General features: G+C 46.2%; 2 protein-coding genes across 38 annotated transcripts in view; both read right to left on the reverse strand.

Annotated features, from left to right (window-relative positions):
* The window catches only part of TXNDC11 (thioredoxin domain containing 11), a 63,738-nt gene extending 62,741 nt beyond the window's left edge, over positions 1–997 (reverse strand). For 19 of the 27 annotated variants that reach the window (XM_074027794.1, XM_074027789.1, XM_065537442.2 and 16 more), the window contains exon 1: positions 597–908. Coding sequence is in view for 5 of the 27 variants with exons in the window: in XM_065537442.2 (XP_065393514.1) it covers positions 597–845 (249 nt within the window). In the remaining 22 variants the exon portion in view is untranslated. Of the gene's footprint in view, positions 1–596 lie in introns of all 27 variants that reach the window. The other 8 variants (XM_074027782.1, XM_074027785.1, XM_065537445.1 and 5 more) reach the window with 2 other exon arrangements.
* A 7,651-nt stretch (positions 998–8,648) lies between these two features.
* Positions 8,649–18,288, reverse strand: part of ZC3H7A (zinc finger CCCH-type containing 7A) — a 47,255-nt gene continuing 37,615 nt past the window's right edge. For all 11 annotated transcript variants that reach the window (XR_012429265.1, XR_012429264.1, XR_012429266.1 and 8 more), the window contains 4 exons: positions 15,846–15,954; positions 13,978–14,111; positions 10,728–10,891; positions 8,649–9,567 (listed from right to left, as the gene is read on the reverse strand). Coding sequence is in view for 8 of the 11 variants with exons in the window: in XM_074027797.1 (XP_073883898.1) it covers positions 9,378–9,567; positions 10,728–10,891; positions 13,978–14,111; positions 15,846–15,954 (597 nt within the window). In the remaining 3 variants the exon portion in view is untranslated. The remainder of the gene's footprint in view (positions 9,568–10,727; positions 10,892–13,977; positions 14,112–15,845; positions 15,955–18,288) is intronic.

Consider the following 18,288-nt stretch of genomic DNA (forward strand, 5'->3'; position numbering starts at 1 on the left):
ATTAGCCAGGCATGGTGGCGCGAGCCTGTGATCCGAGCTACTGGAGAGGCTGAGGCAGGAGAACCCCTTGAACCCGGGAGGCGGAGGTTGCAGTGAGCCGAGATCGCACCACTGCACTCCTGCCTGGGCGACAGAGCGTGACTCCGTCTCAAAATAATAATGATCGTTTGATCAATGAGAGCGGGAATTCTAAAAGCGGTCTGGAATTCTCAGACGGTTGTGGATCACTTACACCGGAAGCTTAAGGGGAATTAAATCGGTGAGAAATGAGAGTCCTACAGCCTGGGCCGAAGTGACAGGTCCACCCCTAGAGACTCCCACAGGTGAGAAGCACCCCTGACCCTCCTCCCTCGGCACTAAAGCGGGACGACGGGGCGCGGGGCTGCACCCGGAAGCCTCGCCATATTGTCCGCGGGCGGGCCGGGGCAAGGGGAAGGTGGGAGGCTGTGGCTGCAGGCTCCAGGAGGGGCCAGCAGTCCTGGGCAAGGTCAGGCCCGACTTGCCGGGCGGAGGCCGCTGCGACCCGGCCCTGCAGGCTCCAGGCGGCAGAGCAGGGGGAGAGCCGCACCGGGGCCCCGGGGTCCGGGCCGCCTCACCTGCAGGTGAACTTGAGGGCGAGGAGCAGCGCGCAGCCGAGCGCCACGGCCCCGCAGAGCAGCTCGGGCCGCTGGCGCGCCATGAGGGAGGCGCCACGCAGCCCGCGACGGAGTCGCCCCGCCGAGGACGCTGTGGCCGGGGCCGGGCTCGGGCTGAGGCAGTCGGAGCCCGCGGGGCCGCCGCCACCCCCTCCCTCGTCCTCGGCGTCCTCGCTGCTGCTGCTGCCGCCGCCGCCGCGGCCTCCGCATTCCGACATTACATGCTCCCCGTCGCCGGCTTTATACCGCCGCCGCCGCCGCCGCCTCGGGCCCGAAGGCCCGGCCCGGCCCGTCGCTCCCCAATCCCGCAGCTCGCCGCTCCCGCTAACCCGGACACTCCACGTCAGCCGCGCCGCCGCCTCAGGGTCCGCCCCAGCTCACACCCCAGAGCACACGGCTCCTCCCACCGCTCACGGAGTCCGCGCGGGCGCCGACACTGCCCAAATCCCCGCCCCCAACGGGCCACGCCCTACACACTACGTAAATGCGCGGAAGCCTGCCCCGCCCGCAGCCCCGCCTTCGTCTCGCCGGCCGCGACCCGGCTCGCGGAGTCTGCGCAGGCGCTGTCGCGGGACGTGGAAAAACTGCTGCTTTGGGATCAGGCCCGCGGGAGACATTTGGAACGTTGACACCACTGTAGTCTCGTCTCGCCGCGCTGGGTTTTAGGAGCCGTAACGACAGCAGCAATCGTGTCCATTCTCACTACAGGCCCCGAAGCACGTAGGTGCCGTTTTTTATCCCCACTTAACTGAAGGAAAAAAAAAAAAAAACACGGCCGAGCGCAGTGGCTCAAGCCTGTAATCGCAGCACTTTGGGAAGCCAAGGCGGGCAGATTATGTGGGACCAGGAGTTCGAGACCAGCCTGGCCTACATGGTGAAACCTCATCTCTGCTAAAAATACAAAACTATTAGCCGGGCGTGGTGGCGGGCGCCTGTAATCCCAGCTGCTGAGGCAGAGAATTGCTCGAACCCGGGAGGCGGAGGTTGGCAGTGAGCGGAGATCGCGCCATTGCACTCCCGCCTGGGCAAGAGAGAGAGAGAGACTCTGTCTCAAAAAAAAAAAAAAAAAAAAGACTTGTCTTCCAATGTCAGTAACTACAAACTAGACAAATAAACTTTCGAGGGCATTAAGACAATATGGTGTTATGCCACAAACAAAAGGCACAGCAAACAGCCAGTAGTTGAGACGCCACCGCTGCCACAGGTCGGCTATGTGACCCAGGTGCAAATCTCATCACTTCCTGTCTGGTTCTGCTTCTGTGGATGTAGAATGGGGCAATCAATGGCTGTCTTGCTCGGTTGGCCAGACGTTTAATGTGTCAACCACCCAGGCCCAACATGTTGGGAGTTCATGTACACCAACCATTTTCCTACCTGTTTTCTGTATCTCCTTTTTTTTTGGTTGTTTTTTGATACAGGGTCTGGTGTCACCCAGGCTGGAGTGCAATGGCGCAATCATAGCTCACTGCAGGCTTGACAACCCCAGCTCAAGTGATCCACCCCCCTCAGACTCCCAAGTAGTAGGCAACACAGATGTGTGCCGCTACGCCCAGCTATTTTTTTTTTTTTTTTTTTTAACTTTTTGTAGAGACAAGGTCTCTCCATGTTGCCTAGGCTGGTCTTGAACTCCTGGGCTCAAGCGATCCTCCCACCTCGGCCTCTCAAAGCGTTAGGATTATGTAAAAGCATGAGCCACTTCACCCACCTGTCGCATCTTTTTGTTCCTTCTTTACTGCCTTATTTTGCAGAAAGTAGCTATTTTCTAGTATAACATTAATTCCTTTAATTATTTTTAACTTGTCTCTCATCCTCTTTGTTATTATTACCCTTATTATCTATGTTACAAACCCAACCATACAGTGTTAATCTTGTTTTAAAAAGCTAAGAGAAAAAATATAGAGAGTTTTTTTAACCTTCTAATTTGCCATTTATACTTCTGTTGATTCCTTTGTGTAGATTAGAATTACACAATTTATTGCTAAAGAAAATAAATATGGTCAAAAGTCACCAGTGTCCTCATTCACTGTAGGTTGCTGGAACAGAATTTACCCTACACTTCCGTAAGACATCTGACATTTGCACAGGGCTTCGTAAGGTCCAAAGTACTTTTGTTGTCTGTGGTTTGTCTCACGAAACCCACAGTCCTTTGTGAGCAAATGCAAGGCAGTGTCTTACTGGCCGGAAACCACCCTGGATTAATAAAAGAATGCCTCCTTTCCTCTTCACTTTCTGAGCAACTGGGGCGCTGCTCTGGCAGCAGAACGTTCTTTTTTATTTTTTGTAGAGATGGGATCTCACTGTGTTGCCCAGGCTGGTCTTGAACTCCTGGCCTCCAGTGATCCTCCTGCTCTGGACTCCCAGAGTTCTGGGATCTCAAGTCTGAGCCACTGTAGCTGGCCCAGAACGTTCTTCCGAAACAATTATAAATTTGTTTCAAAATACACTAGGCCTTTGGGGTCAGGCTGTACTGCTTTTCAAAGGTTAGGTTAGCCCTAACTTGTCCACACCAACTTGTATCTGAGCTTTTCCTAGCCACTTTTTTTTTTTTAATTAATTTATTTATTTTTCTGAGATGGAGTCTCACTCTATCGACCAGGCTGGAGTGCAGTGGCACCGTGTCGGCTTACTTCAACCTCCGTCTCCTGGGTTCAAGCAATTCTCCTGCCTCAGCGTCCCGAGTAGCTGGAATTATAGGTACCCACCACCACGCCTGGGTAATTTTTATATTTTTAGTAGAGACAGGGTTTCACCATGTTGGCCAGACTGGTCTCAAACTCCTGACCTCAGGTGATCCACCCGCCTTGGCCTCCCAAAGTGCTGGGATTACAGGCATGAGCCACCACTCCCAGCCTCTTGGCTACTTTTTATACCAAGATCAAGTTGCTGGGGGTTTGAGGAGGGAATGGGGCAGAGGAATATACGTGCTGTAACAGTGGTCCCAGAAAATTATGATACTGTTTTTATTGTACTTTTTCTTTTCTTTGACAGAGTCTTGCTCTGTCAACCAGGCTGGAGTGCAGTGGCACCATCTTGCTTAACTACAACCTCCACCTCCTGGGTTCAAACAATTCTCATGCCTCTGCCTCCCAAGTAGTTGGGATTACAGGCGTGTGCCACCATGTCTGGCTAATTTTTGTATGTTTTGTAGTGATGGGGTTTTGCCATGGTGGCCAGGCTGGTGAACTCCTGACCTCAAGTGATCTGCCTGCCTTGGCCTCCCAAAGTGCTGAGATTAAAGGCGTGTGCCACCAGGCCCAGCCCACTATACCTTTTCTATGTTTGGGTAAATTTAGATACACAAATACCACTGTGTTACAGTTGTCTAAGATATTTAGTATAGTAACATGCTGTACTGGTTTGTAGCCTAGAGCATATAGTATATAGCAATAGCCTAGGCATGTAGTAGGCTATACTGTCTAGGTTTGTGTGCGTGTACTCTACGGATATTGACACACCACTGATATCCCCTAACAATATGTTTCTCAGAACATGTCCCTGTGACGCATGGCCATGTATTTCCTCCATATTAATCCTTCCTTGCAGCCAGAGAGAACTAATGCTTATTAATTTTGATTTTGTTTTTTTCAAGACAGTCTCGCTGTGTCGCCCAGGCTGGAGTGCAGTGGTGCAACCTCAGCTCACTGCAACCTCTGCCTCCCAGGTTCAAAAGATTCTCCTGCCTCAGTCTCCCGAGTAGCTGAGACTACAGGCACATGCCACCACTAATTTTGTATTTTTAGTAGAGATGGGGTTTCTCCATGTTGGTCAGGCTGGTCTCAAACTCCTGACCTCAGGTGATCTGCCCACCTCAGCCTCCCAAAGTGCTGGGATTACAAACATGAGCCACCACACCCGGCCTAATTTTTGTATTTTTAGTAGAGATGGGGTTTCACCATGTTGGCAGTGCTTATTAATTTTGAAAGCTTCCAAGCCTTTACTTGGAATGCCTAACAACACAAGACAGCAGATTATGCAGAAGAAAAGGGCAGGTCCTTGGCCTGGGTACTCTGGAAAATGGTGTTTGTGTTCTTGGAGACTTTGCATCATCACCACAGAATGGGTTTTCTAGAAATGGGCATTCATCCCTTGCATCAAATAAAGCAGTGCGTATTCTCATCTCCCCAGGCCAACTAAAGTGTCTGAGGCATCAGGCACGGTGGTTCTCACCTGTAATCCCAGCACTTTGGGAGGCCAAGGTGAGAGGATTGCTTAAGCCCAGGAGCTGGAGATCAGCCTGGGCAACATAGTGAGACGCCAACTCTACAAAAAATAAAATACAAAAAACATTAGCTGGGCACGGTGGTGCATGCCGGTAGTCCTAGCTACTCGGGGGGCTGAGGCACGAGATCACTTGCGCCCAGAAGGTTGAGGCTACGGTGATACAGTGAGCTAAGGTTGTGCCACTGCACTCCAGCCTGGGGACAGAGCAAGACTGTCTCGAAAAAAACCAAAAGAGTATTTGAAACCTGCCCTAACTGCCCTCCTTCAATTTCCCAATTGGTGCAGGTCCCTGGAGCTAAATCAAAACAAAGGCTGGGGGCTCTATGCAAACAGTCCTCACAGGATAGGAAGCTCCAGGAAGGGTGAGTGATGGAGAGGGGTGGGCACCTCTGGGCAGCGGCCCCCCTGTCCAGGATGCCTTGGTTACAGAGTGGGAGCACTGTGCAGAGAAGGGGTCCCTGAGGGTAGGAAAGATTCACCTACAGCCTCCACACCTTCAGGGCAGATGAGATAGCTCACTACAGCCAAACAAAACTGAGGTCACAACTCTTGCACAACACTGTTGATATTCACAATAGCCAAAAAGCAGAAACAACCCAAATGTCCATCAACCGACAAATGGATTTTTAAAAAATGTGGTCCATCCAAATAGTGGAGTATTATGTGGCTATAAAAAGTAATGACGTACCACTGGACACAGTGGCTCATGCCTGTAATCCCAGCACTTCGGGAGGCCGAGGCTGGTGGATCACCTGAGGTCAGGAGTTCAAGACCAACCTGACCAACATGATGAAACCCCCATCTCTACAAAAAATACAAAAAAAATTAGCTGGGTGTGGTGGTGTATGCCTGTAATCCCAGCTACTCAGGAGGCTGAGGCAGGAGAATTGCTTGAACCCAGGAGATAGAGGTTGCAGTGAGCCAAGATTGCGCCATTGCACTTCAGCCTGGGTGACGAGCGAAACTCCATCTCAAAAAAAAAAAAGTCATGAAGTACTGATACATGCCACGACACAGGTGAGCCTTGGAGAATTATGCTAAAGAAAGAAGCCAGTCGTAAAAGGCCACGTATTATATGATTCCATTTATATGAAATGTCTAGAACAAGAGAATCCCTGGAGACAGAAGGCAGGTTAGCTTGAGAGGCAGGACGAGTGTGTAGATTCTGGGAGTGATGGCTAAGGCATGTGGGTTTTATTTAGGTAATGAAAATACTCTAAAATTGATTGTGGTGGTTATAGCACAACATTGTGAATATGCTAAACACCACTGAATCATATGCTTACAAATGGTGGTTTGTCAACTGAATTGTATCTCAATCATTTTTTAAACATTAAAAAAAAATGAGATAACATGCCTAAGTTGACACACTAGTTATTACTTTCCTCTACTAATAAAATGGGATTGGAGTTTGCTTGTTCACTTTTTTTCCCCTTTCTTTTTATCCCCCACTGTGCACCACATTCTTCTCCAAAGCTGCTGCAGTAAACCCCGCACTTGTAGGATGGGGTGTGATCTCACCAGAGTAATTAACATTGACTTCCTAATGCTGAGACCAAGGCTGTGTGGCAGGCAGGGTTCTTAGCTGCAAACCAGAGCATGAAACTGGCTGAGTTAGCAGAAATGGAATTTACCAAAAAGATGGTTTAGCGCTTAGAGAATTGCTGAGAAGGTGGAAAGCTGAAGCACAGAAAATGTAGGGGGAGTTTGGGGAAAAAATCTCAACACTCAGGATCGTCAAAGGTTGTTTTTAGCCTAGATTCCAAAGGGTAAAGCAACTGGCTTTTTAGTCATTAAACAGGCTGGGTGCGGTGACTCACACCTGTAATCCTAGAACTTTGGGAGACTGAGGTGGGGGAATCACTTGAGACCAGGAATTCGAGACCTATCTAGTGAAGCCCCCATCTCTACCACAAATACAAAAATTAGCCAGGCATGGTGGTGTATGCTTGTAATCCCGGCTACTCGGGAAATTGAGGTGGGGGAATAACTTGAGACCGGGAATTCGAGACCTACCTGATGAAGCCCCCATCTCTAGCCAGGCATGGTGGTGTGTGCCTGTAATCCCGGCTACTCAGAAGACTGAGGTGGGAGGATCGCTTGAGCCTGGTAGGTGAAGGTTGCAGTGAGCTGAGATTGTGACACTGCACTCCAGCCTGGGCTACAGAGTGAGATACTGTCTGATTTCAGTAACCTCCACCTCCCAGGTTCAAGTGATTCTCCTGCCTCAGCCTCCCAAATAACTGGGATTACAGGCACCCGTCGCCACACCCGGCGACTTTTTGTATTTTTAGTAGAGACGGGGTTTCACCATATTGACCAAGGTATTCTTGAACTCCTGACCTCAAGTGATCCTCCCTTATCGGCCTCCCAAAATGCTGGGATTACAGGTGTGAGCCATTGTGCCTGGCCCAGAGACAACTTTTTATTATCTATTCCCCCTGGAAAAAGAGGACATAAGGAGTTTCGGAGAAAGTACATGGAAGGAAAAAAACGTAACAACCATCAGCAGACTTAGGGAAACTCAGCAGAATAACACACCATTTCATTCTACAGAAAACATCACCCTAACACACGATTATTTTTTAGTTAAGATGCAATCCTGAGGCCAGGCGCCGTGGCTCAACGTAGTCCCAGCTACTCGGGAGGCAGGGGAATGGCGTGAACTCAGGAAGCAGGAGAATGGCGTGAACCCGGGAGGCGGAGCTTGCAGTGAGCCGAGATCGCAGGAGAATGGCGTGAACCCGAAAGGCGGAGCTTGCAGTGAGCCGAGATCGCGCCACTGCGGCTCCAGCTTGGGCAACAGAGCTAGACTCCGTCTGAAAAAAAAAAAAAAAACCACTTCGGTCCAGGCCCGGTGGCTCATGCCTGTAATCCCAGCACTTTGGGAGGCTAAGCCGGGTAGATCACGAGGTCAGGAGATCGAGACCATCCTGGCTAACGTGGTGAAACCCTGTCTCTGCTAAAAATACAAAAAATTAGCCGGGCGTGGTGGCGGGTGCCTGTAGTCCCAGTTACTCAGGAGGCTGAGTCAGGAGAATGGCGTGAACCCGGGAGGCAGAGCTTGCAGTGAGCTGAGATTACGCCACTGCACTCCAGCCTAGGCGACAGAGCCAGACTCTGTCTAAAAAATAAAAAATAATAATAAAATAAAATTTAAAAAAAGATGCATTCCTGATGCCTTTTGTTCAGTGACTGGCCTCCACTGCCCCCTGACACATGGAGGGAACCAGAGACTCTCCTAGTATTTTTGAAGTCACAGATGGCATCCCATGTCTCTCTACTTCTCTAACTCCTTGCAGCCATGCCCTCCTCTCCATTGGTCGGCTCACACAGAAAAAAGACCCTTTTCTATTTCCCCACATCCCACACATTCAACGTTCCCATGAGGAAGTGACTTTGCTTAAGGGTTTAAAGGCTTGCTACATCACAGCCCAGTAGATCCTGTCTTTAAAGTCTCTGAGCCCTATCAAAAGTGTTATGCCAAACAGCCATCTTGGTGGTATTCCACAGCCCAAGTCTTACCAGCTGACCATTTTTCTCCCTGCTCATGTAGCTCATTTGAATGGAACACGGGAGCCCCAGGAAGAGCTACCTAGACGAATCGATCAGTGAGAGTCCCACAGCCCAAATTCAGAGGAGAGGAGGGCAAAGTCAAAAGCTGCTTTCATGTCCCAATTTGCATTCTGTCAGTCACTGCCTAAATGAAAATGTTTTTGAAAAAATCAACTTGATTTTTGTACCCAGTTTCAACAATTCTTTGTGGGAAAGGACCACAGGAAAAAAATGAAAGGCATCTATATATAAAATCTTTATTACAGGCAGTATTGGTCCATACACTAACACAATACCAACAGTACAAGTTTAATCTTTCAAAATCATCATTTAACAGCAAAAGACCAAGAAATAAAATTTGAGTCAATTAATTATTTTTCAAAATATTCTCAATGCACATTATCCTTAATTCCCTTATTATAGTGAAACATACAAATACAGAAAAATACCCCATTTAACAAATACTAGTGTTAAATGGTTATTTGGCTTAAAATCTGAGTTAAGAAAATCCTTTTTAGCAACCTACATACAGATAAGTAGCAAACTTTATTATATTAAACAAATTCATTCTGCTAAAACATGTAAAGAATTTCATCCATCATGTATTCTGACCCCAGTACAAGTGTTTATTCTCTTACCGTCATGATTCTTATATGAAGGACCAACTGAAAGAGTTGTTCTAGATATAACCTTATCCTCTTCCCCAACACACTTCATCCAAAAGTCTGTTCAACAGATGGCAACCGGGTAGCAGTCACTTCACCATCTGATGCCAATGGTTCCGTGAGAGCGTGGCCAGGCCTGTGAAACAGCCCATTTTCCTACCTACTGTGGGTTGCTGCTCAGGAGGAACGATATACGCCAATACAAGCAGAAAATCTGCAGCTCCTCTGCTATGTGCCTTAGAACACTTTCAATTTTTCTGGTCAATGCTCTGATTAGGTATCATACATAAAAGCCAGCATATTAGTTTAAATCTTTAAACAAAAAACTATATTTTCCAAAGTCATTATCATTTGGGCCAATTAAGTGATCTTTTCGTGCTTTGTTGAGCTTCATCTTTAGGGCATCTCTTCTTTCTTCCCATTCATGAAGTTCGGCGTTCCCGTGTGCAAATTTACAGCTGTTTCCTTCTGGGCAGGTGCCATTCATATACCTGTGAGGACAAGTCAGGTGCTCAGTGTCCACAAGTTGTTTCTAAAGATCGTGTCATGATTCTTGAAACTGTATACTTCACTAGCTTTAGGATTTGCATGCAACTTTTAGTTAGGAATCTCAAGCCTAGAAAGGTAATTATTTTATAGCCATGACATCTACAATAGAAAAATCAGTACTTTATTTAAATGTACTCTATGAAAAGTACTGACTGACAGGAGAAAAAAGACTATAGTTGTTCCTGATGTAGTAGAAAGAAATCAGAGGTGGCATCAAGGAAAAAAATGTCTTCAATAGTTTTAAGGATCACATGGATCTAAATTAGGGAATTAAATATTAACAGTGATTTAATAAAATGAGCAATTCAGAATTACTTAGTTTTTCACTGAAAAACTTTTTTTTTTTTTTTTTTTTTTGAGACAGAGTCTCACTCTGTTGCCCAGGCTGGAGTACAGTGGTGCAACCTCAGCTGACTACAACCTCCGCCTCCTGGGTTCAAGTGATTGTCCTGCCTCAGCCTCCTGAGTAGCTGAGATTACAGGCACCTGCCACCACGCCCAGTTAATTTTTGCAGTTTTAGTAGAAACAGGGTTTCACCATGTTGGCCAGGATGGTCTCAAACTCCTGGCCTCAAGTGACCCAACCACCTCAGCCTCCCGAAGTGCTGGGATTACAGACGTGAGCCACCATGCCCGGCCGCGTTGAAAAACTTTCTAAGAAAACTTAAACAAAGGAGTGATACATACTGACATCTTCCTTTGATCTAAGTTCTAGATTTTAAATATAATGTAAAAGCCATCTCAAATCTGATGAACATTTACTGTGAGCAAAGGTTGTGGCAAAAGGTTTGAGAATCACAGCTGTGAACACAAAGGTCATTTGGGCAAATTGGAATGAACATGCTTCTCTATTCAATTATCCTAAGACATTTCAAATTAGTATTGGAAGACTATTAAATCTTTTCATATAATCTAAGAAGAGTGAAAGGAATGGTTTGATGAGCAATGAAACACTTTGAGCCAAAACCCAAGAATTTTTCAGGGTCTGTCAGAGCACAGCAACATTAGAACTTTAACACCCAGGTATTCCGTGTCAACTAACATGTCCGTGAAAATTTGAGATCAGCAATTCTGACATGGAAAACTGTAGAAACCTACATACCTATCACAAATACTGAAATAGCCTGTTGGGAAGCGGTGCTGCCAGCAGTACTGGTCGTCCTCGGTATGGAAAACCTTCTCTTTGTGCTTCTCGGAGGAGATGTGGCCCTGCCACTGCTTCTCACTGTTGCAGTTTTTCCCACACATCCAGCAGTGAAAGTCCACCTAATGTGCAGCAAAGACACATGTCCCATCAGTCACCTGATCTAAGACCCAGACTCAATTCCAGGGAGCCCAGGCTGGTGGGAGAGCCAGGCAAGACATACAACTCAGGTTAGAAATAGGGACAAGGAAAGGACCGCAGCATGGGGATGCAAGCCAGCACTCAGGACACAGAGAAGAAGGGTGACAAATGCTGCCACCTGTCCAGGAAATCGCCAGTAAAGAGGCAATAGGAGCTGGTGTGCAAACAAGGATGTTTGCTGGGAGAACAAGAGGCAGGTGCAAACAAGGATTCAGGGAAGAATTAACACCATGAGGAAACGCAGAGAGGATGGGAAAGACTAGGACATGCCAACTCCAAAAGGACGAGCAGCAGCTCCACTCAGTGTACGTGAACGGAGCCTCTGCTATGGCATCAGGAATGTAAAGACACTGCCCCTGTGGGGAACAGACCTATGCAAAAGGAACTGTGATGGTGGGATTTAAGTGTTACAACAGATGCAAACTGTAAGTGTTGGATAGTATTTCCCAAATGTCCTGGGCAATAATTATCTGCAACACTGGATAAAACCAGATTTGAACTCATTCAGTGTAGGGTATAAATGAAGACTTTTTATTACTTTATTTTTTTAGAGACATGGTCTCGCTGTCATCCAGGCTACAGTAAGGTGGTGTGATCATAGCTCACTGTAGTCTTAAACTCCTGGGCTCAAGTGATCCTCCCACTTCAGCCTCCTGAGTTGCTAGGATTACAGGTGCAAGCCACCACGCCCAGTTCCAAGACTCTTTATTATGAAACACCCCAGGTAAGCCTTATTTATTTATTTGTTTATTTTTGAGACAGAGTCTCACTCTGTCACCTAGGCTGGAGTGGAGTGATGCGATCTTGGCTCACTGCAACCTCCATCTCCCAGGTTTAAGCAATTCTCCTGCCTCAGCCTCCTAAGTAGCTGGGATTACAGGCACCTGCCACCATGCCCAACTAATTGTTTGCATTTTTAGTGGAGAAGGGGTTTCGCCAAGTTGGCCAGGCTGGTCTCGAACTCCTAATCTTAGGTGATCCACCCACCTCAGTCTCCCAAAGTGCTGGGATTACAGGCATGAACCACCATGCCCGGCCCCAGGTAAGCCTTATGATCTAGCAAGTCAAGGTGACCTGCTCTAGAAACACCAAGGAGCAGCCGGGCACAATGGCTCACGCCTATAATCACAGCACTTTGGGAGGCCGAGGCAGGAGAAGTGCTTGAGCACAGGAGTTTGAGACTAGCGTGGGCAACATGGCAAAATCCCCATCTCTACAAAAAATACAAAAATTAGCCAGGCGTGGCAGTGAGCACCTGTAGTTCTAGCTACTCGGGAGGCTGAGGTTGGAGGATCACCTGAGCCCAGGAGGCAGTGGCTGCAGTGAGCCATAATCGTGCCACTGTACTCCAGCCTAGATGACAGACCCTGTCTCAAAAAAAAAAAGAAAGGAAGGAAGAAAAAAATACTATATATAAAATAAACACTAAGGAGCACTTAAGTAAAGGTAGCAAGGAAATCAATGTGACAAAGGTAGACATTCACAGGGCATGTCACAAGCAGAGAGATGCTGCGCAAGGCCAGGCCACACACAAGCCCTGTAATGGGCGGTGAAACTGGATCCGACTGAATCAACAGAGAGACTGAGGTGCCAAAAAACAAGAAATAAGGGCAGTAACACATATGCTTATGTAAACTTTTAAAACCACATCAAGCAGAACTATAGATTATTTAAGAATAAATGCAGCCAGGCATGGTGGCTCATGCCTGTAATCCCAGCACTTTGGGAGGCTGAGGCAGGCGGATCACCTGAGGTCGGGAGTTCAAGACCAGCCTGACCAACATGGTGAAACTCCATCTCTATTGAAAATACAAAAATTAGCCATGCGTGGTGGCCGGCGCCTATAGTCCCAGCTACACAGGAGGCTAAGGCAGGAGAATTGCTTGAACCTGGGAGGCGGAGGTTGCAGTGAGCCAAGACCGTGCCACTGTACTCCAGCCTGGGCGACAGCGAGACTCCATCTCAAAAAAAAAAAGAATAAATGTGTCATCCATAGGTAAACATGGCCTGGAAAAATACACACTGGATTGTTCCTCTGGGAAGGGTAACATATGGGGTTCCAACTTTATCTGTAGCATTTTATTTTACAGTAGTAATTACAACAAATTGTTAACATCAGTTAACTTGTGATGGTGGGCTCAGATATTTGTTATATTATCCTCTTCACTTTTTTGAAAATTTTAAAGGAAAACCAAAACAGTTAACAGACCACTGGTAACTTAATGTCCCCAAGAACCATAGAGAGAGAGGCCAGACTGCAGGCGGTAAGCGGGGAATGTAAGGTCCAGCGGGGTAGACAGCCCACATCGCTGAGCCACCTGCTGCGGCCTCCCACTAGGGAAGAGTCACAGACTCCTCATACTTCACTAATCCATCAGGAGAACCCCACTCGGAGACATAAATAATCTGCCCAGGGTGCCAGGCAAGTAAGGAGAGAAACCAGGACTTGGACTTACAATTCTCTGGCTCCAAAGTCAGAAGGATTGAAGAAAGGATTTTTTCACATGAGGAGACTTAAGCTAGTGGCAGGAAACCACTAGAGAGAGAAGATGAAGACACAGGACAGAGAAGGGCAGGCAGTGAGTGATGGAGCCAGGTTTTGGAGAAGATGGGAAAGAAAAGAAAGGCTAGGCATGGTGGCTCACACCTGTAATCCCAGCACTTTGGGAGGCTAAGGCAGGCAGATCACCAGGTCAGGAGATCGAGACCATCCTGGCCAACATGGTGAAACCCATCTCTACTAAAAATACAAAAATTATTTTGTATTTTTACAAAATAATTGCTGGGCGTGGTGGTATGAGCCTGTAATCCCAGCTACTTGGGAGGCTGAGGCAGTAGAATCGCTTGAACCAGGGAAGCAGAGTTTGCAGTGAGCCAAAATCACACCACTGCACTCCAGTCTGGCGACAGAGCAAGACTCTGTCTCAAAACAAACAAACAAACAAAAATGGAAAAGAAAGGCTCCATCAATGGCTCAGCAAAGGGGGGAATGACCCATGGTACTCACTGTAACTTCAGCATAATCTGTTGGCATGTGAATTTGTTTTCCATTTTCCTTGTTTGACTGACTGGCTACATCTTCACTTTTTTCATTTTTTTGACTCTTTAGCCATAGTTCATAAAATTGCTCCATATCTTGTACTAAAGAAAAATGAATTACTTTCAGCAGCAGCAACTAAACACCATTTAAATACACACAACTGTGCGCACATTTTGTATCAGTCAGCATACATTTCAAAAGAAACTCGAAGGGGCTGAAGGAGACTATTGTATTAGACATGGAGAGATCACCCAGTTCAAGCAGCAGGTAAACTCTCATGCATAAGAACTACTTTCAGGACTCTTAGATGGCAAATATTAGTTCTCAAGATTAATTAACCCCTCCTTGCATTTGCACGACACTTTGGGGATGTTTAAAACTCAGAAACCATTATAAACGGCATTGTCACCAAAGCCTCACCACTGCCTGTCGCCCTGCATTTCACACTCAGTGTCAGAGCTAGAACCACACAAGGCTACTTACGTGGCTTGGGGGACTTGGAGCTGATACACTCCTCACTGCTTACTGAGAAAGATGAGAAACATACTACTACTGGACCAAGATCCTGACCCTGATGGGAGTCCATCAGTCAAGCCACAGTCCCAGAGGGTGGACATGCTGGGCTGTAACTGACAAGACAACCATGACCAAGTGCTGGACAGCAGCTGCCAGTTGCTTCCTATGGTAAGAACAGGTGTATTCTGCATTATTGCCAAGTGCTAAAGCCGAGGTTTCTCAACCTCCATGCGGTTGACATTCTGGCTAGAGAATTCTTTGCTGGGGGCATGCCCTGTGCGTTACAGGATGGTGAGCCTCTACCCTGGCCTCTACCCACTAGATGCCTGAGCAACTTCTGCCAGTCATGACAATGAAAATGTCTCCAGACATTGCCAAATGTCCCCAAGGAAGGGGAGTGGCAAAATTTGTTCCCAGTTGAGAACCACTGTGCTAAAAATTCTGGTGATGAGGATCTGGTCAAAACTTGGCTTTGTTATCTGCCTAATGGTTTCTAACAATGTATCATCAGGCAAAGATTAGAGATAAACTAGAAATTCTTCTTCCTTAAGACCAGTGGTGGCAGGGGTCACTGCAAAAGCCTGGTATGCAAGGGCATCTTCAGTGAGGCCAGACTGCATGGCCTCACTCCTAGCAAGACAGCTAGAGGGAATCCCCTCCACATACCACTAACAATCTATGTGGTTGAAACATGGCAGGCAACAGTCAAATCTGGTTGGTTCTTATAATCCGGAGACTACAGTCAGTATACCTTTCATCAGTTTACTTAAGATTAAAGAATAATGACCCTTGTAGTAAAACATTTTATGGTCAAAAGTGAAAGGCTGTCTGCGGCTCCTCTCAAAGGCTCCCACAATAAACTTGGAATTTGACCAGAATAACCATTCTTCCCTTGGACCTCTGATTCTGAGCCTGTTTGATTACTAATGCCTCCCTGAAGAAACCCCAATTTTAACCTGGTTAATTCAGAGGGCAAACTATTTCCAATATGAGCAGATGATCTGACTGAAACAGTCAAGGGAGTACTGAACTTCCCCGGGCCATTTTTTAGGAATACATCTATTACACGTAAGGATGCAGACCTATATATTTATATCCAAATCTGACCTAACCAAACACAGATCAGATGCCAGATCCTACCCCACTGAGGCTGTGCCCACATTTTCCAGGCATCGCCACCAACAGAGCTACTGAAGAAACGGGGCAACTGTTTAGAATGCAAACTGCTTTCTGCGTTCACAGGAAGCTGGCATATTTATAGAGAGGAAAGGAACTTTCAGGCAAGCTAGCTCAAGGACACAGCTCAAAGATTAACTTACTCCCATTCTCCTTCATGTAAGTCCAAACTTCTCTTTCCTCAGGACTATGAGCAAAGGAACAGTTTCCAACATATTGACATTTTTTCCCAGAAGCAATATGGTTGCACAGCTGTATAAAAAAATAGGAATATGATTAAGACAAAATACACATAGTAAAACTGCCTAATTTTTACATTTTAGCAAAAGAAGCATTATTATCCATGCTAATACTTAGTAATCAAGTTCTAAAGATTAATTTGATTCTATTCAAATTAACTATATGCCCTAAATATATGAGATGATATTAAAGTTTCTATCTCAAAATTTTTCAAAAGAAAATGTCCAAAACAGAGTAAAGCATAGAACATTTTCTAACAAGAAAATGTCTACAAACTCACTTACTCAGAACATTTAATCTCCACAATGAGCATCCCTGGCCCTCTCAGTCTGACAGCTCCTGTTTCCCCTGCCCAACACTAATGATTCCTCCACATCAAGCACTTGAAAGCAGTAAAAAAACTGCAGGCTACTCCAAAGGGTACTGAACAGTGCCAAAACATTTCAGAAATTTAACTTACTTATAACCAGTACTGGAAGCTAACCATGGCCATAATTCACGATATATGCATTATCAGAAGACAGTTATCACACTAGCCATACCATGGAGTTACACAGCTTTCAAATAATACCTCTTCAGGTTATTTGTATTTTTATTTAACAAAGTAAATACAGTGATACTGGTAGGAAAATAGAGTGATCGTGATGAGCAGAACGCAGACTTCCCTAAGAATCACGAACCAGGAACCAAGAAAACCTCCATCACCGAGATCGCATTCTTGAATACCATCAACCTACTTGTCTGTATGAGGTATAAATCCTAGTACAACTAATTATTAGCTTATCTTAGTTTGAGCTTCAGCGGGAGCTGGCCCTGTATTATTTAGCTTACGTGACATTAAATGCTTAGCATCTGTCACATTTTTCAGAGTTTTGGCTAAAACTTGGTCACCCCCCTTAACACTGCACATTTCCTCCCTTGGACCAATGTCAATGACCCCACCCTTAAAATGTTCTGCATAAAGTCAGTACTGGATAAAACAGTCATATTCTTTCTCCCATCAAACCCCAGTAAGTACTTAGTTATATTACTAGGGAAACATTTACCATAGTCTTTCAAAGCTCAATGATAAGGAGCAGGAAGAAGAGCAGGTAAAGGAGAAGGCTGGGCACCATGCCAGGTGTTTACATAACACCATTGCACATAATTATTTCCAATTACACATGAGTAAACTGAGGCTGAATAACTTGACTGGTGCCCTTCTGGCAGACTTTGAAGCCCATTGTCTTTAAGCCTCACCACACTATCTACACACATACACACACACAGTATAATTTCTTCTATAAGAAAAAAGGTCCCAGGCCGGGCACGGTGACTCACGCCTGTAATCCCAACACTGTAGGAGGCCGAGGCAGGTGGGTCACTTGAGGTCAGGAGTTCGAGAACAGCCTGGCCAACATGATGAAGCCTCATCTCTACTAAAAAAAAATACAAAAATTAGCTGAGCGTGGTGGCACATGCCTGTAATCCCAGCTACTTGGGAGGCTGAGGCAGGAGAATGGCCTGAACCCAGGAGGCGGAGGCTGTGGTGAGGGGAGATCGCACCATTGCACTCCAGCCTGGGTGACAGAGCAAGAAAAAATGCAACCAAAAAAAAAAAAAAAGAAAGAAAGAAAAAGAAAAAAAGGTCCCTTAGCAATACCTAGTATGGCAGGGGGAAAAAAAGAGGAAATAAGCTACTGTAATGTTGCACAGTACTACACCGTGTTCAAGATTAAAGAATAACCAACACTCTAAGCTGCTGCCTCAGAAACCAGGGTTGTTCTCAGTTGTACTCATTTTAACAAAGTACTTGATATACATATTATCTCCATCATCCTTTAAACCACAAGAAATCAGGGTTCCAAATAAACTTCTTTCCCCCTCCTACATAACCCATTGATAAAATCTGAGTCTAAAACTACTCTGGATAAAACACAAACCCACCAACCCCTCAAAAAGACTGGCTGTGTTAATCGTGTAAGTTTTACAAAACTGCAAGGTACTGTAGGTGGTGAAAAATGCATCTACCTCTTCTTCAACTCTTTCTTGCAGTTCAGAGAGAGGCCTCATTTACAAGAGGACTCTACAGTCCATCTGCCCTGCTTCTATGGGGAAAAGGTTCCCTCCATATTTCCTCAATCCGGGTAGAGAGCTTACTACCTGTGGATGCTCCAAGTGTCCCTGTTTGCTAATGCACATGTGAAGTGCCTCTGGACGCTCTCCAGACCCTCTCTCTCATGAAGAAGAAAGTCCAGGACAACTCAAGTGGTTTGCTCGGACAATCATCTTCAAGATCAGGTAAGGTGCTACAGTGTACCAAGATGAAATATGTGAATGAAATACTATCCTAACTTTAAGTTAGTC

The sequence above is a fragment of the Macaca fascicularis genome, chromosome 20 (assembly GCF_037993035.2).
Source record: "Macaca fascicularis isolate 582-1 chromosome 20, T2T-MFA8v1.1".
Classification (NCBI taxonomy): Eukaryota; Metazoa; Chordata; class Mammalia; order Primates; family Cercopithecidae; genus Macaca; species Macaca fascicularis.